Raw genomic sequence first — 25,342 nt, forward strand, 5'->3', positions numbered from 1 at the left:
TCTAACACAGAGCTAATACTCCTTGTCTTTCAGGGTTTGCTGTGAGGCCCCGGTGAGCCAGCAGTTATGAAGGAACACAGCGTTGAGCTTGCCGTCAGTTTCCAGGAAATGGGACAACGGAGCTGCATAAGTTGTTGGGGACACAAAAATACGGCTATTTAGGAAATCAGGTTATAGTTGATATTGATGTGATACCCCAGATCATTTCTGGTATGGATTCTTGGGAGAAAGTACTTACCTAAGACTCGGTTTTGTCATGCATAACATGGGGGTAATAACAGCATTCTCCTGCATAGCTGTGTTGCACAGACTGACGGAGACAACACGCCCAAGACCTTAGTATCATGTCTTCACGAATACTCATCATTCACTCTTTTCCCATCTCCCTTTCCCTACTCCTCTCCATCTTCATGTCGGAAAGGCATTTTCATGGCATAATGGATATAAGTTGAAGGTAGAAAACACTTTATGAAACATTTCAGGTAGATGATTTTAACTATTAAAGTCACTCAGGCAGGGAACCAGGACTATGTTCTGTATGAATATTCTTGTCACGGTTGTGGTCAGAGATCTAGAGGTATTACTGAAGTTCTCCCCACCTGACTAGTGTCATAAATATGTTCTCAGGGCAAACAAGAGCTCCTTGAGGAAATAATCTATGTGTCCGGTATCTTAGAAAAATGCCAGGCACACAGAAAATGCTAGAGTGAGTCCTTTCTTTTCAGGAAGAAAATCCAGCTAGTGTCATTTAAAAATCCATATCTTAATAAATAAATATGTTCTGATTTTATTTATATTTAAGTAGCCTATAAATTATATTTCTAGTCAATGAAAATGATTCTCTTAGAGAGAAACTAACCCTTCCATGTCATTAATTATATTTAATTTTTTGTAGTAAGTAGCATTCAACTAGCAGTTATTCCTTAGACTTTATTTTTTTAATAAATATTTTCTTTATTTGAGAGAAAGATAGAGAGAGAGGGAAAGCACAGAGGGAGAGTGAGAGCGAGAAGCAGGCTCCCCTCTGAGCAGGGAGCCCAACGTGGGGCTCGATCCCAGAACCCTGAGATCATAAGCTGAGCCGAAGGCAGATGTTTAACCGACTGAGCCACCCAGGCGCCCCACGACTATTCCTTAGACTTTAAAAAATTATTAATACCAGTGTGCGGCAAGGGAAATTTTGTCATAGATCCAAATATCAGAATGTAAATACCATACTAGACCAATCACTCAAAAAGGCCATAAAGATATTTCCTAACCCGGGAGGTACTGATAGCCAAGGACGGAATTTTCTCAAGTCATGATTATTTTTGACATTCCGCCGTGCATCGGCCTAGCAGGAATGGCCACTCATTTGTGCTCCATTTCAGGGCTCTGAGGGGAGAGAGCTCAGCAGAGGCAGCGATGCTGTGGAAGGTGCCCTGCCATTTGTTTCGATTTCTCCTGATGAAGTGAAAAGGAAGCTTTCTTGAGTGGAGCTGACTGGTACAGGTGAAGTCAAAACGAGAGTGAATTTAATAGGGACCCCGGATTTTACAGTTTGGGTGGTGGAACATCCCTCTTTCTTACAGTCCTCTCCAGATCAGTCATGGAAAAAACAACACGGATGCCCTTTTGCACCACGTGAGCCGCCCACGGACAAGCCCGTGACGGCATCCTCGAGTTCTGTCAGAAAGCCCCACTTCTGTTTCTGTCAGAGAGTTCCCAGATCTGTGGAGAAGTTCACTTCCATGTCTCCGAGCATGGATTCATTTTAAGAAGATTCTACATGGAAGAACACAGATGATCAAATTATAGATGATTATGTGCAGAAGTCATTGGTGACTCCAGTGACTCAAACACCTCTGACTCTCGGCCCCTTTCTCTCTGACTTTTCCCTTTGTAAGCTCGAATTTCTCCTTCATAGGAAAGGCACAGAGCGTACACTTTTCTGGAATAATGTGGATCCTGTTTCAAATGGAAATGCGGCTCCCCTGAGCACTGAGACTCCAGGCAGCCCCGCAGCTTAATTATCAGGCCTGAGAACTCAGGCCTCTCCATCACCAGGACTGCGCTATTCATTCTAGGAAATTCCTATCCAAGAATTTAAGGCCGTGAACCAATAAGTAATTTAGCTCCAGGAAATTTCTGGAAATCCATTCATCTGAATTACAGACTCACGGATCAGCCCCTGCCTCTAGATAATTTATCACTCAACTGGTCAAACCAATCACCTAAAAATAATTGATACTCAGGCCAAGAGCCTGCCCAGCTTGGTCCATCAATCCTAACCACCTTTTTTTTTTTTAAATGATGTTTCTAAAAATCTTCCAATTTACTTTCAAAGGTAATGCATGGAGATGGTTAACAATTCAGGAGACGAGTAGAATAGTTTTCTGGAGTGAAGATGACAGCAGAAAGGAAGGAAAGGGGAAAACAGAGGAGCAAACTCCGTTGGAACAAGTGACAACTGACAAACTCCGCTGGAACAAGTAACAGCTGAACTGTGGAGTCAGAGCAGGTGGAAAGCACTGGGGGCACAGGGAGGCCAAGGGATGGCCCCGCTACTGGGCCCCTGCTCCTGGGATGCCCCCCAGAACAGTAATGGTTACCTGACCGGAACAAGTATGTGCTACCTGTGTATCCTGGAGAGTCCTAAACTCTTTTTTTTTTTTTTTTAAATTGAGGTATAATTGACAAATAACACTGTACTAGCTTCAGTTATACAACATAATGATTCAATGTTTGTATATAATGGGAAATGATCTAAACTCTCACCTGAAGAATTTTGCCCGATCTCAATCACTAAAAACACTTCAACCCAAACCCAAAACCTTACACATACCTACTCCTGACCTATCCCTTGTGAGACATTACTGAGAGACCTCAGGTGTTGGTCTACCTTACTATAATAAGTATTAAATTTCACTGTTAGTCAACAGATTGTTCAGGAAGCCAGCTGGGGCAGTCTACACTGCAAAGGCAGGTAAGTAAGTTGCTGAAGGTTAGAGAGGAGCAGAGCTAGATGCTGGTCCAGGCCTTCTGACACCACGTCCAGTAGCTTACGTGAGAATGAGGGGGGCCCTGACCATCACCTCCTCCAATCTTTGAATTCTCAGAAAACTGGGGACTTAAATAATTTACCTATTTACACAGCCAGGTCTCTAGATACCCTAGATCAGGGATTTGTTTTATATTATTTTATTATTTCCTCCAAATATTTGTTATTTTTAAAAAGTTATTTCTAAGACACAGATATTTCATAATATCCTCCTCACATCCCACTGGATTTAAAGTTTATGGGACTTCCTTCCACCTGCACCCACATCAGGATACATGCCCACCTGGGACATATTTGCTCAGAAGATTCAGCCGAGGTCGTCTTTCTCTAACGAGACCTTCCTAGAATGCCCTCCTGCCTCCCTGGGGAGGACTCCTCTGCTGAAACTAAGGACAGTAAGGCTATGAAAAGACAAGACTCTGGAAAATCACGAGAGACAGAGCACTGAAACAAGTCTCTGCTCGACTTCCTTTCTTCCATATCAAAGCAGATCCGGTCTTCATCCACGAAGGCACGGAAACTGCACCTCCTTGTCTCCTTCTTTCAGAGTCTCCCTTTCAAAACATAGATGGTCATGGGAGAGGCCATTTCCCCCCAGCTTCACAGAAGGATAACTGGCAAATAACGTGTAAATATAAGGTATACAACATGATTTGAAGTGTGTATATCCTTTTTTAAAGATTAATTTTGTTTAGTTTTTAGAGAGAGAGAGAGTGCGCACACAAGATGGAGGGGTGGGGGGGAGCATCTCAAGCAGACTCCCTGCCGAGCACAGAGCCTGATGCAGGTCTCGATCTCATGACCCTGATATCATGACCCAAGCCGAAACCAAGAATTGAATGCTTAACTGACAGAGCCACCCAGCTGCCCCTGATGTGTGTATATATTGTGAAATGATCACCACAATGATGATAAAGAACACATTCATCATTTTCCATAATTATGAATTTTTCTGTGTGTGTGGCGAGAACATTTATAATCCACTCTCTTCTCAAGTTGCCAGTATGTGATACAGTACTTGCTAACTAGAGTCACGAGACTACACATTAGGTCCCCGAATTATTCAGCTTAAAACTGAAAATATGTACCCTTTGATCACCATCTAGCCATCTATCCCACACCTCAGGGTCTGGCAATCCCCAATCTACTCTGTTTCTATGAGTTTGACTTTTTTAGATTCCACATGTAATGGACATCATACAGCATCTTTCTAATTCTGACTTACCCAGGGACACTGTAGTTGAAGGAACAAAGAGAAAGTTCTGAGCCTAGGGAGGAAAGACTCCCCAGGGAGTGAGAATACCCCTAAAGAATGGTAGAAACTTCTCCTTCTTCCCCATTTTGTGTAGGGCTATTTGCCCTGAGATGACTGTAAATGTTCTCCTTTTCTTTCTTTTAAATTCTCTTATCCCTTCTTCTTTCCTTTTCTTTTAGTTCTTGTTGCTCCTTGGAAAACAGCAGAGAAGAATGTCCACGGACCCATAGACGTGGACCTGATCTATTCCTGACCTTCTTATTTATGGGTTACATTATAATGCAGGTATGATATTATTACTGTATTATTAATGCTACTGCTGTATTATGAGTGAAGAAAGATAAGACGCCCAAAGAAACTATCAGTCGGACATCTTGTCCTTAATTCTTGCAGACACTAACGTAGCACCAACAGGGAAGCCATTTTCACAGGAGAAAAGAGCTAAATGGTTTTTCTAAAGATTAAATTTGTATTATTAAAAAAAAATCTTAATTTTTTTTTCTTATTGTAGCTCTTATTTCCTGAGATTGCCTGGGTAACAGCTCCAGCATCCCAGGGAGATGCCTCTCATTGGGTGGTGTTCTGGGCTGTCATAAAATGTTGACGGCTCTGGGTGCCCCTGAAACTACACAATTATTGGGCAAGTCTGAGGGCATCCCTGTTCCCTGATGGTCTTAAAAATTTGGCTCAGGTACGCCCACAAATTTTCTCTCTTTCTCTCTTTTTTAAAAATTTTCTGTTTTTAAAACCACTGCTGTACGTCTAAAAATCAACAGCTGAATTTCACCCTCACAATGTTAGTTAGCAGTGAAGGATGTGATTTCTGGCACTATCGTATCTGTGCTTCAATATGACTCCGAGAAAACACTGGAGAGTCTTATCCATCTAATGCATTCACTTTTATGACTTCGGGCACCAGGAAGTCAGCTTTCAGGGTCAAGCCGATGAGCCAAATCTGTGAGAAAAAGTCTGACTTTGTTTTTCAAATCATATAACACGTTAACACTGGCCCTTGAGACACGCGTGTTGTTCCTAAGGACTATCCCTGAGGTAGATGAATTCTTGGAGAGAGGTTTTCCAAAAACTTGTCACCTGGATAGACAATAAGACAATAAGGGTCCCCCTTCCGGAGAAAGTTGTGTGGGAACAGTCCCTGTGTTTGTCAGCCCTGATCAGTACGCACCACAGTTTCACTTTCCTTATGTGTGGAGGACGAGAGCCTCACCTTTCTTTTGTAAACTAGGAGAAGGGGACTAAGAAAAAGATGGCAGGAAAGGAAAACTGGAAGACCAAACTTCAGAAAGAGTTCATCGGGAATCAAGATTCTAGAAGTGGCTTCTTCTAACTATCCCTGTCTGTCTGCGCTGTGAAAGTCTCTGCGAACCCCCAGGCACATTCAGGAAAGCAGTTATCCTGGGGAGGTGAACAATGTCATTTTGGTTCCGAATGTGGCAGGCAGACTCTGAACACGGGCCAGAGTATTACACTCCCCTCATGCGTCGTTGTGGATTTGAGGCTGAATTCTCTTCCCTGTGAGTGCGGCTGCGGGGCTGGACCAGCACACGGGCTGTCTTGTGTGAACAGGTCGGGGGGTCTTCAAGACACTAAGGATTGATGCTGCCAAGAATCTGTCTACTATAGCAGTTGCAGCTTGATAAAGACCCTGGAGTACCACGCAGTGTTCAAGGCCGCCCCCATGACGTTATCTGATGGCAACTGGGTTGAGCCAGTTGGAAGCAAACTGAAATGGGGACACAGGGTGTTACACATTTGCTGAGAAGTTTTCCTTTCTATTTCAACCAGACCTCTTCCTTTCATCTTATCATATTTTGTGGTGACCATATACAAGCCCCAGAAATGGTTATTCTCTTCTCATAGAAGATACTCCAATGCATGCTCGTGTCTATGCGTGAAATGTCAGCCAATAAAAGAATACCGTCTTGACTAGTCAGAATCATTTTTGGCATACGCATTTCGGGTACTGTTGTAAACTCAAAATAGTTTCTCAAGCCATATGTATTAGCCTTATTCCCTCATTACAGTTTTCCAGGTTATAGAGTTACACTGGCAAAAACTTGGATGACTATTCCTGGAAGAGACATAGAGTAGAAAAGAAGAGTCTATCCCCTTCCCCTCGGCACAAGTTGGAGGGGGCGTCCCAGTATAAATTCATCCATTCACCTTGTCAGCCATTCTCCTTCCAGCCCCCCCATATTTAGTTGTATGATTAAACATTTCCATGTATTAAGTCCGCCAATAAATTACATTCCAAATGCTCATGAATTTTTACAAAGATCACATTACTTCATATTATGACACAGTTTTCTTAAATACTCTTAAGTGGTTAGCTTGACGTTTCTTTTGGATACTTTATCCAGACAGGTTTAAGAAAGTAGCATTAAAATTACATGTTTTTATAAGCATGTTAAAATGGATGTGCTTTCGATTCTTACAGATTTTAAATACATTTATTCTTAATAGATTAATAAGTCATTGTTACTTCTAAAAAGCTCACAGTCTTATCATTTTCCCCTTAGTTTGTGATTTGTCCTTCAGATTTCAGAGAAGACATAAAACATGCAAGAATAGATGTAAGTAATTTTCATCTTTTTCATAAATGTTTATACTTACAATTTATGTGTAAGTGCATGAAAAAAAAAGATATGCACAACTGAGCTAATAAAATGTTACTATTCTGGGAAAGATATTAATGTTGTGTTTGACATTATTTATAAGTAAACAGTTATCTAAATCTACTTTCTAGCGGAAAGTGCATGTCGATACTCAGAAAATTAGCTCATTAAAAAGAAAGAGCTCTTCTTTGTTTAACATAATCCCACTTGTGTTTAAATATGTATCAATGTTTAATGGTGTTACCTTAAGATTTTAGTGACTGCAGTCTCCTTTTCTAGAAGATTCCTTGCCCTGATGCTGAAAACGGACTTGCGAAGCTGAAAAATTACAAGTGTGACTTTAGTTTTGGCATGTAAAGGGATAATATGCTGACAAATCATTACATACATAAAACAGATAACACTATTAAAACATTGAACATAAATTTTTTTCCACTAAAGCATCATTATATGATTGATTCTATCACTTATTTTTTTTAAAGATTTATTCATTTAGAGAGAGAGCACAAGCAGGAGGGGCAGGAGAGGGAGAGAGGCTCTCAAGCAGACTCCACGCTGGGTGTGGAGCCCAATGCAGGGCTCAGTCTCAGGACCCCAAGATCACACCAGAGCCAAAACCAAGAGTCGGATGCTCAAACGACTGCGCCACCCAGACGCTCAGATTCCATCATTTAATTGTATCTTCTGTTTTTACTTTTATGTAGGCAGAAATGCAAACAAGCTTGTGGGGCCACACGTCACAGCTATAACATCTTAATCTGAATAGGCTTTTCAGTGTCCAGAGAATTTAACATTAAGACAAATATATGATTCTTTCTTGCCACTGTCCAATAAAATGTTCTCTAAGCCACTTTACACCTGCTCAGGTTCTTGGCCTGGGACCCGATACTAATCTGAATGATGAGTTTAAAGAGTTGTTTTGCCTACAGGCATGGAGACCAAGGAGATGAGCTTTCAAGGTTGTTTCCTAGTTGGTGATGATGAAATTATTCCAGGGAAAAGCACTAAGAAAAACAAAGTCCTGGAGGCTGCCTACAAACCAGAAGATTCTCCAAACCCAGCCCTGTCTTTCTTGATGGTTGCGGGATCAGAGGGGTGACAGATGTACCGAGAACCAAAGTGGACAAGAACAGGACAGAGAGAGAACAGGAAAACTTGCCATCCTAAGAAAATTCATAATAACAAATGACTAGAAAGTGTAACTCCAGTGGTCGGACCAAAGGTAATCCTCAGACAACAACCCAGTCATCTTGATCACTAGATTAGGTTAGATTTTCTAAGCACTTAGTATGTTATTAGTAGCTATTAGAGATATGGGTTAGCCAGGAATCAGAATTCTAGCTTACCAGAATGAAAAGCGTAGTTACAAAGGCAGGACTATGACGCATGATGCTACCAGTAAAAAGTAGACAGTAAAGTGCTAGATGATATGTCCAGTAGAAAAGATGAGAAGGCTACAGGACTATACGCATGTCTGAAGTAGTCAGCAAAGACGTATTGAAGGAATAGAAATTGCACTGACTTGAAAAATGATTAAGTCTTCCCTAGCAAAAGGGGGGGTATGGGCCAAGAACAGTAGTTGGAAATGCATGCTTGGGGCAAAGTAATCTGGGGCAGACTATTTGCATAAGTGCTGAGCTACGGGGAGGAAACAGTGTAAGGTATACTGCGTTTCCAACAGATTTGAGGGAGGAAAAAATAAGCAGGAGATAGAACCATTCTGCATTCAGTAAAAACATACCCTCCACTTTCTTTTGAACAAGTTAGTGACTTCAGGTGCAAAGTCACAGAGCTCCAATCTACAAACAAACAAGCCTATAAAGAAGTTGGCAGTACCACCAACCCCTGTGTCCACCTGGCCACAGCTAGAGAGGACGCGGTGGGTGCAAACTGGTCTTCTCAGTCACACCTGACAACCTACGAGCACCAGAACCAACAATATAATTTTCATATTTCACAGCAGATCTGCCATTAAGGGGAGGATCATTGGACCCATTGGCCATTACCCTCATATGAGGAAAGATGGTGCCCTCATATTTTCTCAATAATGAAAAACTGGGTTGGTTTCATTATTCACCAGAACACTTGGAAGAATAAATTCATGTGCAGACAAGAAGCTAAGAGGGAATGGCATTTTCCAGAAATTACATTTTCAGGGTAGTGCAAGAAAGGCTGTTTACCATGATGCATTGTGAAACTTTCTTCCGTTTCCTCCCCTCCCCTGAGGAGGTGACTTTGGGCATTGATTTAACCTCCTAGAGCTCACAGACTGTCTCCCAAGGGATGTTATTTAAAGTCATTTTCAGAGACCAAAGACTCAGCAGAAGGATCCCATCATGGCTGCATTTTTGCCTTTTGATACCTAAGCACACACATAATCACAGGAAAAGCCCAGGCCACAGGGGCCCCAAGAGAGCAGGTTCTAGGAGAGGACTGGACCCCACTGCTCTTATTTCATCTCTGAAGAAAGATGAAATAAGCCTTAGTCTGACAAGCCTTAGTCATCTTTCCCTTGGTGTGAGGTGCGAGGTGTGAGGTGCGAGGTGTGAGGTGATGGTCTGAATTCAGTCACTTATCTCCTGTCCAGTAACTGAAGAGCAGACACTAAAGGCAGTGTACTTCATGTTAGAAAAACCTCTGCAGAAACTGCAAATAAATGAATAACATGTATTATATTGATTCCAAAATTATTATTTCTGGGCTGCCTACGACTGCCTATGAAGGGCTGCTGGCTGTCTTTTGTTCAAAACTTGAACTGGCTCAAATAAAATACACTATTAACCTGTACGAGGAAGTCCTTGAGAACTGTTTCTGTAACAGCAGAAGTGGCCAAAGAATAAATACTGTAATAGAAAAACTTCAGATACAGCCTCAAGATTGACTGACTGATTTTTTTAAAGTAAGTGCCATACCCAACATGGGATTCGAACTCAGGACCCCCAGGTCAAGCACCAGTTTTAGGATGTCTGTCTATCTATATCTATGCACATTTGATAGCCTGGACATTATTTAGACAGTTATATATTTTATCTGTTCTTTTTTTTTTTTTTTCTAGTAAATAAAGAAGGCCTATAGCGATTATCTACTATCCCTTCAGTGTTTTTTCTGTGGTAAAGCTTTGCACATTTCTGCAAAGGACAAGGTCTGCTAGTCCCAAGTCCTTAGAGCTACGCTGCTCTGCAGTGCCCTCTTCTGGCTCCAAGGGATACTGACAGTCACCTGAAGTGATCAAACCAAGGAATACAGAAATCAATTTTGGGTTAAGTAATTTTAGATCTGAACTTTTCAATTACAGCTATGGAAGGTGTCAGTAATGGTTTCTTCTGGATATAAACATGTCAGATATGTGGGACTTAAAAGGAGGGGTATGGGTGACGTCCCAGGGAGTTCGCACTGGAAAAAAAAAAAAAAGACTAGTTGAAAAAGCCTTTTTGATGGTTTTCTTTAGTTTCTAAACCTAATACATCCAATTCCAGAAGACAGCCATTCTCTGGCTGGATTAATGATCAAAAATAAATGTAAATGTTCAAGCAATACAGAGAAGTATCTTTTGTCTTAAAATTTTAATTCAAAAAATGTTTCTAGAACGGTGCACTTTAACGTGAAATTCAGGAGGTTCAAATTTGCAGCTCTTTGTGGTTGAATAACTTGGAGCTAAAGGACCCAGCAATGGTAGATCTCGCTGATTTTCTGGCAATTTCTTTGACATCTTTTAATCCACAGGTACTCCCTTTCCCCCTCATTGTTGAAGGACCTGGGCCATGTGACCTGAAGTTTCCGGGAGTCTGGATTTTCCCCAGTGCACACTCCTGGCATAGTTCACATATTCCTCTGTCTTCTGGACTTCCTGCTGATTGACAACTGGGCCCAGAGTCTCATCAGGCTCACAGCTGATTGCTCTGGCAAGTCCAGAGGTGGTGGCATAGCCTTTCATCACAAGGCAAGTGATGTCCTGTTGTTCCTCTTTTTGTGATGTTAAAAGTACTGATGTTTGTTGTCTAGATAATGGATTCATTCAGTGAATAAAATTGCCACTTCTTTCTCATTCATTAGTTGGAATACTTGCATAATAAAAGACTTCCTTTTCTGTACTATTTGGTTACTCTGCAGTACAATTCACGTGGAAAAGGTAGGGTACATGTTGACTCTTTACCTTTACTTACTCATTTTTATTTAATTAATCGATTTTCTATTGTCCTGTGAAGGCACCCAATTAGTAATTTTAAAACGTCATTATGAACTCAAGGATTTACATAGATTTGGTTTCATTTCATTACAGTCATTACCCTCATGTTAGGTCACAGTATCCCAACTGCTCATTGGGAATTTTTTTCAAGATGGCCTATGGGTTTTTTTTTTTTTGCCCCGACTCTAGTAGTCTTTGCCCAGGTTTCCTTGTTGTTAGGTATGGCAAGATATCCCAAGCTCGTCTTCTATATGCTTTGTATTCCATATGAACAATTTTCTCCCAAAAGCCCTGGCTTATTTATTGAGAAACTGGATTTCAAGAACATAATTTAGATGTCAGGGATATTGCTACTGAGTTGGTCACTGTTTTGAGGCCTGTGCAAGAGTTTATTCTGATATTTTCAACTTAAATCAGGACACAGGGTATTTCCCACATCTCTTCTATATGACATCTGTGTCTCTTCTGTATCTACATCCTCTCCCAACCCCACATTAAGGCTCTTGATTTTCAAGTACACAGAAGATGACACACATTAGACTATCTGATAATAACTTATTTTTATTTCTCATTTCATGGAGAGTAGTCTTAGAATTACACTACCTATTCTAACATAATATAGTTAATGGATATTTTAAAAGTATTTCAATATAGTCTTCCCATTTTCCTCTTATTTCTACACTTGCACTATACTCATACTGGCAGAGCAAATAGCTATTACATATTTTTCTCTTCATTTTAATCCTCACGTAGTTATAGTTAGTCAGCCACTCTTTAAGAACGTTTACCACCTGCTCTTATGTCAAGATCGTAGAGTCATTTTTGGAACTCACTGTGGTTGTCTGAAGCATGCGTTCTCGTAGTTTCCTTGAGAAAGGCTCATAGGAACAACATTACTTACATTTACGTTATTTACATTCCTACATCTTAATAGAAGTTGTTTTTCTTTTTTCCCTTTAAACTTGAGAGTCCATTTTCCTGGATATTAAAAAAACCTGTCTCACATATTCCCTCTCTGGGTATCCTATAGATGTGACTCCAATTTCTCCTGACATAAAACATTCTTGCAAAAAATTCTGATGGTAAACTAATGCTCTTTCCTTTACACATCATTTATTCATTTTGAGCTGGATACCTATTTGTTTTACATTATTATTATTATTTCGTTTCAAGTTTTTATTTAAATTCCAGTTAACATACAACATAATATTGGTTTTAGGAGTAGAAATTCTGCTTTTGATGAATCACTATTCATTATTTACACATAACACCCAGAGCTCAACACAAGTGCCTTCCTGAATACCCATCACGCATTTAACCCATCCCCCCAGCAGCCCTCAGTTTGTTCTCTATAACTAAAAGTTATACCTTTTTCAATATATATGTAATAAAACATATATATATATCTGTGTAATAAAACACACACATACATATGTGTATTTATATATAAATACACATATGTATTTTTAAGGTCCTATAATTTGTCTGGAATATATCCTATTTTTGGCCATTCGTGATTAATATTTCAAATACATGGTGTGTCCTTTCAGTGTGTAGCCTCAAATCTTCTATTTCAGAAAATTTTGATGCTTGTTCTGTGCTTTTCCTCTGGTTTTCTTCTTCCACGACCCCTATAATGCAGATGTTGGACCTTCTTTGAATTTCTTCCATTTGTCATTTCCTTTCATATCATTTTCATCTCTTTCTTCATTTCTCTTTGATTTCTTAAAATTGTCTCTTCTTCACTTCCTAGTTTTCTTTAGGCATCATCTGATGTATAGGATCACTTTATGTTCCTTCCAGTCAGTCTTCATTGTTTTATTTATACAGTTGGCCCTTGAACAATGCAGGTTAGGAGCACTGACACCCCAGTTAGTTGAAAATATGCATATAGCTTTTGACCCCCCCAACAAAACTTAACTTCTAATAGCCTACTATTGACAGGATGCGTTACTGATAACATAGCCAATTAACACATATTTTGTATGCCATATATATTCTACCCTGAATTCTTACAACTAAGTAAGCTAGAGGAAAGAAAATGTTGCTAAGAAAATCATAAGGAAAATACATTTATAGTACTGTATTGCATATGAATGGATGCACACAGTTCAAAGTCATGTTGTTCAAGAGTTGGCTGTACTTCTTTCCTGAATTCTAGCCCCTTACGTGGAATTTCTTACCTTTACTGCTATTCTAGTCTTACAGAATCTGTATGTCTTTTCACTCATTTTGCCGTGGTATGCTATAAATTGAGCCATCTGTGGGTATGTCTTTATGGTAAATTTTCACTCTTTATTGGGACAGTATTCTGGTCCTTATTCTTTTTTCCTTACAACTTTTGCAGGGAATTTGACTTTGATAAATTTCTGTTGCTCATTTTTATGCACAATTCGTTTTCCTGAGCTGTTTAGTATTTCCTCTTAGCTTCAGAGCTGTTTCTTCTGTTGTTTTGACATCATGATCCATATGGCAGCCTTCTTTCTGAGATTTCCTGGCTCTGTTATGGACAACAGATGCCACCAATTTGATCTGGATCTATTTTTTCCTTCATCACTCTTGCCGCTGGCCTATTTAGTTTTGTTTCCACTCCTGGATGGAGATAGGCAGGTGTTTTCCTGGTCTCAAAGACATTACAGGCCCTGTAATTCATCTTGGCTTTTTTCCCACAGGCGCCCACACCATGTTTTATATCCCCAAATTCATATGTTGAAACTCTAGCCCCCACCAAAATGAAGATATTAGGAGGTGGGGCTTCCTGCAGGGAATCAGGTTTAAAGGAGGCCATGAGGCTAGAGCCCCCATGATGGCATTTGTGCCCTCATAAGAAGAGGAAGAGACCAGAGTCTGTCTTCTTTCTGCCACATGAACACACGATGTGAAGGCAGCCATCTATGAACCAAGAAGAGGAGCCAGATACCAAATCTGCCGGCACCACAATCTGAGACCTTCCAGCCTCAGAACTCTAAGAGATAAATTCTTATTATTTAAGTCACCCAGTCTGTGATATTTGTTATAGCAACCCCAACAGGCTAAGTCACCATGCAAATCATGTGGTTATTGCTTTGTCTGCACCTGCTTTTTGACTTGTGGTTTGTGAATTACGTAATTTTGTTGTGAATGTTGCCTATGGATTTCGGTTTTTATCTAGGTATTCCGTTTATTTTCATGTGGGAATTCAAGGAGATTAAGAAATTATGCCAATGCCTTTGTCATCACTCCAGAAGACTCCTTGATTGTTTTTTGGTTGAATTTTGATCTACCATTTTTTTAAAAAGATTTTATTTATTTATCTGACAGAGAGAAGAACACAAGTAGGCCGAGAGGCAGACAGAGTGAGAGGGGGAAGCAGGCTCCCCGCTGAGCAGAGAGCCCAATGCGGGCCTCAATCCGAGGACCCTGAGATCATGACTTGAGCGGAAGGCAGAGGCTCAACCCACTGAGCCACCCAGGCACTCTGATTTCTCATTTTTATTTGTCCTTTCAAAGAACAAAATTTTAGCTTTACTGATATCATTTATTGCTTTCTTCTTCATGTTTGATTAATATCTACTTTTATATATATTTTTTTCTGCTGTCTTCATGTTTTCTTGGTTAGTCTTTTTATAAATTCTTGAGTTAAATATTTGGATGACTGTCAGCCTTTATTCCTTTACTAAATATGCACTCAGAGCTATAATTTTCCCTCTAAACATGGCTTTAGCTGCTTCTCACAGGTTTGAGCTATATGGTGTTCATTAGTTTTCAGTTCTAGAAACTTTTTATTTCCATGCAGTTTCTTCTATGCTCCTTAAATTATTAAGAAGTGATTTTTAAATTTTGAAATGTGTTGGTGTTCTTGTGGTTGTTATTTAGTTTCTAATTTTATTACAATTTGGTCAAAAAATGTCTTCTCTAGGATACCGATTTGGTTTATGTTTAGAATTCTTTTGTGTTCATAAGTGGCCGTGTCTTGTAAATTGTTTATATGTCCCTCAATCTGAATGTGTTTTCTCTAGTGGTTGAATGAAGGCTGGTCAACTGTGTATTACAAATCTTCTAAATCCTTATTAATTTTCCTGGCTCTTTGATCATGTGCTGAAGTATTATATACATAATTTAAACTGAGTTTTCAAATTAATCCTTAGAGGTAGGTACTATTATAACTTTTTTACAAGTGAAAAGTCTGACATTCATAGGAATTATGCTGTTTTGGTCCTCCAAATTGCAAACTGAAGAATTACAATTAGAAGTCTCAATTGTATAGAGGCAGTGTTCAAATCTTGTTGCTAAACACAATGTTTATGTAAAATGTACTAAGCTCAACAGTACAAAAAAATTTTTTTCCAAAATATACTGTGATACAATGTTGTTTGCTTGACTTGAAAGATTTGGTTTCTACATAAAACTTCCTCTTAACCCAAATCCTAATGCAAAAGCTTAACTGGCCATATTTCTCCTTTGTTCTATACATGCATACCTGATTTTCAGAACAATGACCCTGAAACATTAAAGGAGATCAATAACTTTTCTAACCTATTAATGCTAGTATGGTAAGAGTATTTATATTTTATGTCTACCGATTTCTTGAAATCTGGGACCCATAACCACTTTCAATTAAGCAAATTATTAATTCAATTTATTCATCAGTCTGCAAGTCAGCCTAGAGCTATCAGGAAATAAATACTAGCTTCCTTTGGGATGCTGCAGTGCTAGTCTGAAGAGCCATAGTTTCACTCTGATAACCTCCTTCAAAATGAAGGTGTTAGTATATAGTTGAGGCAGAAAACCATAAATATTCTAAGTATTTGACTAACTTTTTCTGATTTGGAGTTGTTAACAATATATTTCCGTTTGTAAGTGAGAAAAAGTTTGAGAGCCATATTTTTCTTTTTGAAAATATTAACAGGTTGATAATAAATGGAAACACATTTATAAAAACATATGGCCACAAAGCACAAAACCATGGTCCAATGAACAGGGCTTGATGAATGTCAGTTCTGCTAGAAAAGAGTAGTGTAATTATTGTAATTAACTGCTTTATTGAATAAGTCTCCCACATAAAATGTCATAATTGGAAATAAGCAATTACTTAAAATTACATAGGTTGAAGGTGGTAGGTACGTCATTCAAGTGTATTTTAATTTTTCATGCACCTGTGAACCAAAGACTAATCCCTAAGTGAATATGACAGATCATGTGTATAACAGAATGTTTCTATAAAATAAACTTTTTATAAAATCGACATTATGCTTGGAAAGAACGAATTTTAAAAGGTGATTAGCGTAGGTGGCAACAAAATTAAAATGGTCATGTTACAATGTACACAAAGGTGAATATCATTATAATAGCATGTTTTGAAGCTTTGAAATATGTCTTAGAATGTGAGTTTTGTGGAAAGGCAGTTTTAGATGATGGGTTGAGATCTTTGATCTTGTTATTTCAACATTACAAATTCTGAACCCTGAAAAAACACCAGGCATAAAAGTTAAAAAATCTATAAATAGGTACACACACACACACACGCACACACATGCGCACACACACACACAGTCTTCATTCGGACTCCAGGGTAACTTACACATGTTGGTCATTGTTCTGTGTGTGAAACATCTTTTTATTTTTCTGTGAATTTCACTAGATCAAAACCTTCATACAAAAAGGATGGTGTATTCCTTGTCCATTACATCGTCCTCCACTGTCCAGTCCTGCCTGTGATTTGTTTTTGAAATATATTTAAAGAGAAAATACATCGCTTAATATTAAAGATGACTCTTCTCTGTTCTACATATTTTTTTCTTATGGAGCAAATCCTTGAAATAACAAATGCGAATTGGGTAAAAATTACAGAGGAGGACTATTCATTTTGAAAGGCATCAGTTCACACAATAGATAGCAAAGCTGGTGAAAGTTGAGACTAAATGATTGGAAACTTAACGGGCTTGACTTCTTTATGCTTGAATTGCATGGCAACGCTTTTGTCGCTAAAGCTTGGGTCATTGGAGATTCAGCCAAATCTCCAACAATTTACACACCAGCTAGCCTAGTATACTGATACCAAAGATGCAAAAGGTGAGGGAGAAGCTGTGTCTTTACAGACAGATATGCTCCCTATCCAGGGCTCACCAGTGAGAAGCTGTAACATACTCTCTAATATACACCTAGCATAGAATTTCCTGGTTACAGCTCATATAAACAGAAAGACTAAGACTGAAACCCTGCCCAGATTAAAAAAAAAAAAAAAGAGTGGATTTATGATTCTGGGAGAAAGTGCCAGATGCTTTTAACCATGCAGCTGTTTGAGAATTTAAAATCCAAAGCACTCAGATAATACGAGGGAGCTGTGCTTGCTCTCCAAATATGATTCAGTTGTATTTGGCCTTCAGATTCAAACAACAAGAACAACAATACCAACTGAGACTGGCACTACGCTTAATGGAAAGTAACACTTAGGAGTCCAACTGGATTCCAGAAAGAAGAACATTGAAACAGTAGAGCAACAATTTCACAGATAGGATTAGCTGCAAATTCAGAGCTCTGACACCTGTTTTGAAAACAGCACTGAAGACTTGTGGTTAAAAGCCTTCCCCATTATCTATAGAAGATGCTCGATCCTAAGACGCATTAACCTTTGACCTCCAGTGGACGGACACTTAAGGAAATGCAAGCAGACCACTGAGAACCCCAAACCCAAAGTGACTGCACAACAAAATATGCAAATTCCTCCTCTCACGTTGATTGAAAGCAGCAAAACGTGTTTATTACCCGACCCCTGGACATGGTTCGCGTAGGAAGGCCCTCAAGAAATACACATCAAACAGAAAAACCTGCAGTTGAACTCGGTTGCATTTGGATCTGAGCTCAAAAACATCCTGCAAAGATCAATAAAAATTGCTAAGAAAAAGTTTTCATTTAAATTTTGTATCTTTTTGTTTCCATTTTTGGGAGTGAATCAATTATCCAAGAATATATTTTTAAGCTAAAGAGAGAAGTACGGAGGGTTTTCACATTGGGGCTGACGAACCTTGCTTCTTCCCTCCCCTGGACCACACTGTTTGTAACTCCCCGGTGAGGTGGTGGTGCCATGTCGTCTCCCACTCTCCGCCTAGAGATGCGTCTTGAGTGGCACTGCGGAGAGGCTAAGCTATTATTTTAGAAAATTCTTTCAGAAGAGCAAAAGCCCTAAAGATGAAAATAGGCTGTTCTCCCTCTCTTTTTTCGGTCAGTAAACTATCCTGGAAATTATAGATCAGTAACTTACTATGTACAGAGTTACTGGAACAACTCATCAAACACTCTATAATCACATCGAAGAATACAAAACACTGTCTGGCAATCAACAAGGCTTTGTAAAAAGTAAATCTTTCCGGAGCAATTTAATTTACTTCTTGAGAGTCTAAGACACTATAGAGGCGGTGGGGGTATTCACTGAAATATCACACACACACACAAAAAACAAACTAAAAAAAAAAAAAAAGGCAGATTCATGAACAATGAAGAAAACAAACGGGCAATTAATATACCATGCTTAACTAGACCATTACAGCCAAAGGTTAACTTGTGTAAGTGAAAGTCCTTGTCTTGACTGATGAAAGTAAATCTATTTGCTTATGAATTCATGGTATGATTTAGCATCAGTAACCTTTCTTATCTGGTATTAGATGCACATGACATATGCTTTGTCAGTGCAATGCTAGGCATTTAACATATATTATTTAATCCTTGTAACAAACCCCCAAAATAAGAATTTTCTCTACTTTATAGATGAGGATCGGAACCTGCATCACTTATCACTGTGGTCACAATCGCTCTTCCGTTCTGCTTCTCACGACGAACCCTTCCTTATGCCCAAGCATCTACCGCGTCCTGCTCTTTCCTGCCTGCTTCCCTCTCCGCTTGGAGCACCCTCCTCCTGCACGCTCAAGCTTCCTGCTCCTGTAAGGGGAGGGTTCAGGGGGTCCTGTCTCAGGTTCCTGCAACACTTTCCACTTCCATGCATTTACACATGTTTCTTCCCATTACGCTAAACACTTCTAAAGGGCACAGCTCACAGCTCATGCAGTGCTGAATTCCCGTGGCCCCGAGGAGTGAATAACAGGTGTTCCCTAAGCGTTTGCTGAATGACTGAGTGAGCGTGAAGACTTACGGAGATGAAAAGGGTAAAGAAAACGTAGTATTACTTGGATCGCTTTCCTCATTTTGTGCATGGGTTAGCTGATAAGGGTGAAGGCTTACTATGGGAATCGCTACATGCTTAGCAGTGAGGAGGCAGGTATGAGAGAAGACAGACATTGCCCTATTGTCAGGGAAACACTCCCTGTTCTTTATCACGTGACTTCCGAAACTGTACTAGGAAGTGTGCGGGCACAAGGGGGTGGCTGGGACAGACCTCATCCGTGTGTCTGTCTCAGGCTGTCGTGACTGTGTGGTTCCCTCGTGTTCTCCAGACACTGTGAGGTTCTGCCCCCTGACATGGCACGGTAGCCAAGACAGCAGAGCAGAAAGGTGGGGGAGCTCAGCTACAGGACGGTGAGAGTCCCCATATCCGACCAAGGAGGGGAGCAGGAAACCCTGCCTTCACGGAGATGACTCACTTGGGAGGACAGAGTGGGCTGCTCCCATTACCCAGTTACTGGAAAAGCAAGGTCACATCTCAATTTACTAACAAGTACTCTACTTAAGAAACCCAGAGTTTAATTGCAATAATAGGGACCAAAAAATAGGAGTAGAAAACCATTGCCTTTTGCTTGAAAACTAGAAAAACTCCTCTCAAGAGATGTGGGTTATCCTTTAACCAGGAGAAGAGGAAACCCCTGGTTGGTGCCCCAGGTGGAGAAGCGGGAGGAGAGAGGGATGGGGGAATTAGCCTGGGGAATGCCCATTTCTATGGAATCGGAAAGGGAAAGCACTGTTTCCTGTCCTTTCCCTTTAGGATCTGCAATAATAACATAAAGATTTTGTGTTTTTGCTTGCTAGTTTCCTATGCGGGGAAGGACAGGTGTTTTAAACAACATGATAAAGGTAATCAGAACCATTTTTAACAACACGGTCTGCAAAGCGAGGCTGCCACAGAGTCACTCAGGGTTGTTGGAAGCCAGGGTAAAGACTGGGAGAAGATCCTGCCTGCCCGGTGCTTTCACGTTTCCGGCGTCGCTTACTCAAAAACATCCCCACCTTTTGTTGTCAGGTTTTTGTTTTGTTTTATTTTGTTTTATCCCTTTACTCAGGATCTTCAGGTTCGTGGGCACTCAGTGTTCTCCTGGGCAATGGGAAAAGTGGTTCCCTCTAGTCTAGCGGGAGTCAGAAGTTCCTCCTGACAGGTAATTGTGAAGGGTGACATTTTCTCTTAATGTTCCTCTTTTTCACGTCATGGGAATCACTGATAAGCCAGCCCCTCATTGACTTCTTTTTTTTTTTTTTTTTTAAAGATTTTATTTATTTATTTGACAGAGAGATCACAAGCAGGCAGAGAGGCAGGCAGAGAGAGAGGAGGAAGCAGGCTCCCCTAGAGAGCAGAGAGCCCGATGCGGGGCTCGATCCCAGGACTCTGAGATCATGACCTGAGCCGAAGGCAGCGGCTTAACCCACTGAGCCACCCAGGCGCCCCCCTCATTGACTTCTTATTTCTTACTACTCTTTGAGGAAAAACAGCCTCAGTTTGTGTTGTACGGTGCTGGGGGAATTTCTTCACATGGAGTGAGAAACCTTGCCATCCCCTTGACGCGGCCTGGCATTTCCGAAGGCCGCCGGGGCTGTCACAGAAATGTCCAAGTGCTCGCTGAAAAATAGTTTATCAGAGGAGCTAAGAGAGGTGTGGTCTCTGTTCAGGATTTTTGTTGTGTGTTTCTGTAATTTTATGTGGCTTTAGGGTTTCTTAAGACAAACAAAAAAGGCTTGGCATATTTAAAAATTCAAAACACCAGACTGCTCCCTCTTCTATTTCTGTCCCCCTTATGTATCCTCATGTTGAAATTCATTAAGTTGGTTCTCTGTTTTGGGTGTTCCTGGCTGATGGCCCTCAACAAAGACAAGAGGTTCCAAGTATTTATGAAGAATGGCAGGAGCTGATGGCAGCTGAGGCTGGAAACCCTGGGAACTTGAAAGGAGTGAAGGTGACTTTCCCGGAGGCCTAAATAGAGCCAGAGCTTTAAGAAGGAAGGGTAGCATGGTACAAATCTTGCTACTGCCGCCATACCAGGGTAGGTGCTCCTGAGATGAAAAGAAAATACGTTCTCTACATCTCACCTTCCCAACTGGAGGATGGACCCAGAGAATGAAGCTCATGGGGGGGTAAATGACATTAGCCCAACTGTAGGTTACCTATCATGGGCCAACAAGGCTTGCATGGGATGAAGGCCAACCTAACCGTCACTGGTCATGTTCCTCACGTAAGATCACATATGGTGTGCTGGAATCAGCCAACCTTATAGTTTGGGGACTGTCTGGGGTCTTCAGAAAATTCTAGTCTCCTTTAAGATGCTGAGTGATGTGGAGACCACCAAGGAGCCGTGTCTTTGCTAGTTCTTTAGATTTTAGGAGATTATAAGAAAGCCTCATTTGTAAGATTACCGAATAAAACTATAACTGTTATCTTCCTTTTGGTTAGTTAAAAAGAACTGTCAAATGAGAAGCTAAGAAGAAGCCACAAAAATATAAGGACATTAAGGCAATCAGAAATGGCATTTGAAATTCCATGTGACCTAACCCAGGGATCCCTGGGGCAGGGATGGCAGCAGTCACCCAGAGGGGTGCACAGAATGTGCCAGAGTCTCCTCAGACCACCCTCCAACCACCTCCACACCTGCCAACAACTTTTTTATCTTCTTCCTCACCATTTCAAAACACTCTGTTCAGGAAGTGTGAGAAACATCACGTTTGCTTTCAGACAGAGAATAAAATTTCATGGGCTAATTTCAATTTTGTGTTTCCAGTGGGATAATGTTCTTAGTGATTTAAAAGAGCAGGTGGGGGATTTATGCAGACTTTGGGCATAACTACTATGAGCTCTTGGTGCTCTTCCTGGAGATAGCAGGTCGGAATCACAGCCCAGGCTAGGGGTTCATTCCACACCTCTGGCCTAAAGTCTGCTTCTGATATAAATTATAAAATCAAACAATCTGTGTTCTAGTATGAAATATGCAATTTCAGGCTGATTGGCTGAAACCAGGCCATTATCCTCCCACCCGATTATCCACCAACACGAGCTCTTTCGCATCCATATTGAATGAAATATAACTGAGGACAAGAATGTGACAAATTCACTATTAAAAAAAAAAACAAAACAGTTGAAGTCCTTAAGGAGGATATTGAGTTCATGTGCATGCATTTTGTGATTTCCCACTCAAAATTTAAAAGCAAAGGATGCTGTCAGTTGAGATCAATTTAGTGGCTTGGGAGATTAAGTACAACAATTATTTCAAAAATACAGAAGAAAAACAGAGAGATGGCAGTCATAAGAGAAAAGGTAAGAGAAAAAAGGAGCAGATGGAAAAGTAATCATTGAACAAGTAATAAATGAAAATTTTCCTGATAATATCTCAGTCTACAAACTGAAAAGACTCCCCAGTTATGGCAGCTCTGGTGAGAAAAGACATACAAAATATATCCTGGTAGGGTTTCTGAACTCCCAGGATGTGTAGAAAGTCTTAAAAGCTTCCTCAAACCAGAAAAACCTACCAACCAACCAACCACCAAAGAAAAACCTAATTACCTTCAAATGGAAAAAAAAAAAATGATATCAGCATCAGGCTTGTCCTCTGCAATATTGGAAAAGAGAGAGAAGTAACGTCTGTAGGTGACTGAAGAAAATCAATAAATGGAAACCCTTGAACAAGAAGAGACATACTACAGGGAAATCATCGTCATCATAGTTGAGAACAAAATCACAGAACCTCAGCAGAGGACCAGATGCTATGGAGAGGGAAGGAAGAGATGTGGGGAGGGGGTAGGAGAAAAGAAGCAGAGGAGAAAGGCCCAGGTAGGAGGAAAGCCTAATCCTTGTGGGATGGGGATGGGGGAACAGAGAATCTTAAAGGATGAAGGAGCTGGTATTTGATTTTCATGTGATAATGAAGAAATACACATTTGATCATAAGCAACAGAAAAAGGGCAGCCACAATTCAAAGGAATAAAAAAATAAACTAAGACTTTCGGAGTAAAACACTTGCAAGTGAATTAGATGCTTTTGTGAACTCTAATGTTCAAGACCTTTTACAAAATCTGTTATTGATCTTTTCTTTCCTTTCCTTCTTTTCTTTTCTTCTTCTTCTTCTTCTTTTTTTTTTTTAGAGGGGGAGAGAGTGAGTGAGTAGAGGAAGAGGGAGAGACTCTTAAGCAGGCTCCACGCCCAGTGCAGAGCCTGACACGGGGCTCCATCTCACCTCCCTGAGATTATGACCTGAGCTAAAACCAAGAGTCAGATGCTTCACCCACTGAGTCACCTGGGCACCGCAATCTCTCTTTTTCTAACTGTGGAATCTGAGGGGAAAAATTCCCTATCCACTTTTCAGTGATCAATAGATAAATCACAACATGAACAAGCTAACATACATAGCAATAATTCCTGCTACATACTAAGCATGCGGAAGTTATTTTGACTGATTTCAGAGAAACTTGCTTTGGTTTTTTTCCCCTGAAACAATAACTGGAATAAACGTGGTCTCTTGCAACAGGCAGCATACAGCCACTGTTAAACCTGGGCTGACCGTCAGTAATCAGTCTTCTGCATGTGAGGAAATGCAGGGTTGGGGAGGCTCTCTACCTCTCAAAGTCACAGGGCTGCTATCTGGCACGGCACAAAGGCTGATGTGGACAAATGTGAAATTAAAATTCATAAATTTACAAATGTTAGGTTTAACGATTTCTTCTACAAACAAAATTATTTCCTTCATTGTTCTCTTGAGACATTAGATGTCAGGACCCCACATCAGCCCAAAGTTATGTAGTTCTTTTCTCTATCATATATGCTTAAGAAAACTTTGGTAATTTGAAGTAGTGATTCTTACTTTTTCTTAATTTAAATTTCATTAGTTAACATTTAGTGCAATCTTGGTTTCTGGAGCAGAATTCAGTGATTCACCACTTCCTTACAACACCCAGTGCTCATCACAACAAATGCCTTCTTTAATCCCCATCCCTCATCTGGCCCATCCCCCTCCCACCTCCCTCTACTCCCTCCACCACTTCTCTATTCTCCGTCGATAAGATTCTTACTTTTTGGTCGATGTATTTGTTGTCTTCGATTGCAGACCGTTTGGAGTGATCACATGAGGAAGAGGTGGACGGAAGGCTTCGTAAGAGGCAGCAGGTGTCCTGTTGCTGACGATCAATGAACTGCTTCATGAAACTTTCCCTTTGCAAATGAAGTACACACATGTCAAGCATTGTTAATGAAATGGATGGCATTTTACACTGATGTGTTTGCCTGAGCTCAGATAAAGGTGACAAAGGTTCAAAGAAAATAAGACACATCATGCTAAGAGTGGTGTTTAGACTTAGATAGCAAAGTACTTAATTTAGAGAAAGCTTCTGAATTTTAAGCAGTTTTCTTTAAAAAACAAAACAAAACAAAAAACTGATGTCCCTGAAATAACTTTTAAGCAATAATTTTCAGTCATTGATGGTATTTTTTTGAATCCCATTGTGGTAAAACTTTTTTTTTTTTTTAATCCCCTCTAAGACTTGGAAGAAGTAGTTCATCTCTCTGACTTCTACTCATCATAAGAATCCTCAAGAGATAATTTTACATTGAAAAACTCAAAATAACTCAAAAGAAGCTTGCTTCATCTGATCTCCAAAGCATGGTGAGAATTCAAATAACATCTTTTCAAATAACCACTAATCTTGAATCTAATTTGTAGCTCTTTTATACTTCCTATTTTGAAGATAAAATTTTTTAAAAATCAGAAATGCAAATATATTTCCATTTGAATTTTAAATATTATGGCACCATAACCAGTCTCATATTTTTATAACCCCCCACACAATTATTTTTAGAACTAGTTACATTAAAATGTCATACTGGGGGCACTTGGGTGGCTCAGTTGGTTAAGCAGCTGACTCTTGATTTTGGCTCGGGTCGTGATCTCAGGATCGTAGGCTTGAGCCCTGCATCAGGTTCCTCACTCAGCACAGAGTCTGCTTGAGATTCTCTCTCTCTCTCCCTCTCCCCCTACTCTGGCTTGCACACATGTGCTCTGTCTCTCAAATGAATAAATAAATAAAATCTTTGGGAAATGTTATATTTCCAT

At 40.1% G+C, this 25,342-nt stretch overlaps 1 protein-coding gene across 3 annotated transcripts in view; it reads right to left on the reverse strand.

Annotated features, from left to right (window-relative positions):
• The window catches only part of LOC111147028 (sodium leak channel, non-selective), a 291,306-nt gene that overhangs the window by 57,390 nt on the left and 208,574 nt on the right, over positions 1-25,342 (reverse strand). For all 3 annotated transcript variants that reach the window (XM_022502882.1, XM_022502881.1, XM_022502880.1), the window contains 2 exons: positions 24,306-24,444; positions 7,173-7,246 (listed from right to left, as the gene is read on the reverse strand). In XM_022502882.1, the coding sequence (XP_022358590.1) occupies positions 7,173-7,246; positions 24,306-24,444 (213 nt within the window). The remainder of the gene's footprint in view (positions 1-7,172; positions 7,247-24,305; positions 24,445-25,342) is intronic.

This window comes from Enhydra lutris, unplaced genomic scaffold, assembly GCF_002288905.1.
Source record: "Enhydra lutris kenyoni isolate GAN:26980312 unplaced genomic scaffold, ASM228890v2 scaffoldscaffold15, whole genome shotgun sequence".
In the NCBI taxonomy this organism is placed as follows: domain Eukaryota; kingdom Metazoa; phylum Chordata; class Mammalia; order Carnivora; family Mustelidae; genus Enhydra; species Enhydra lutris.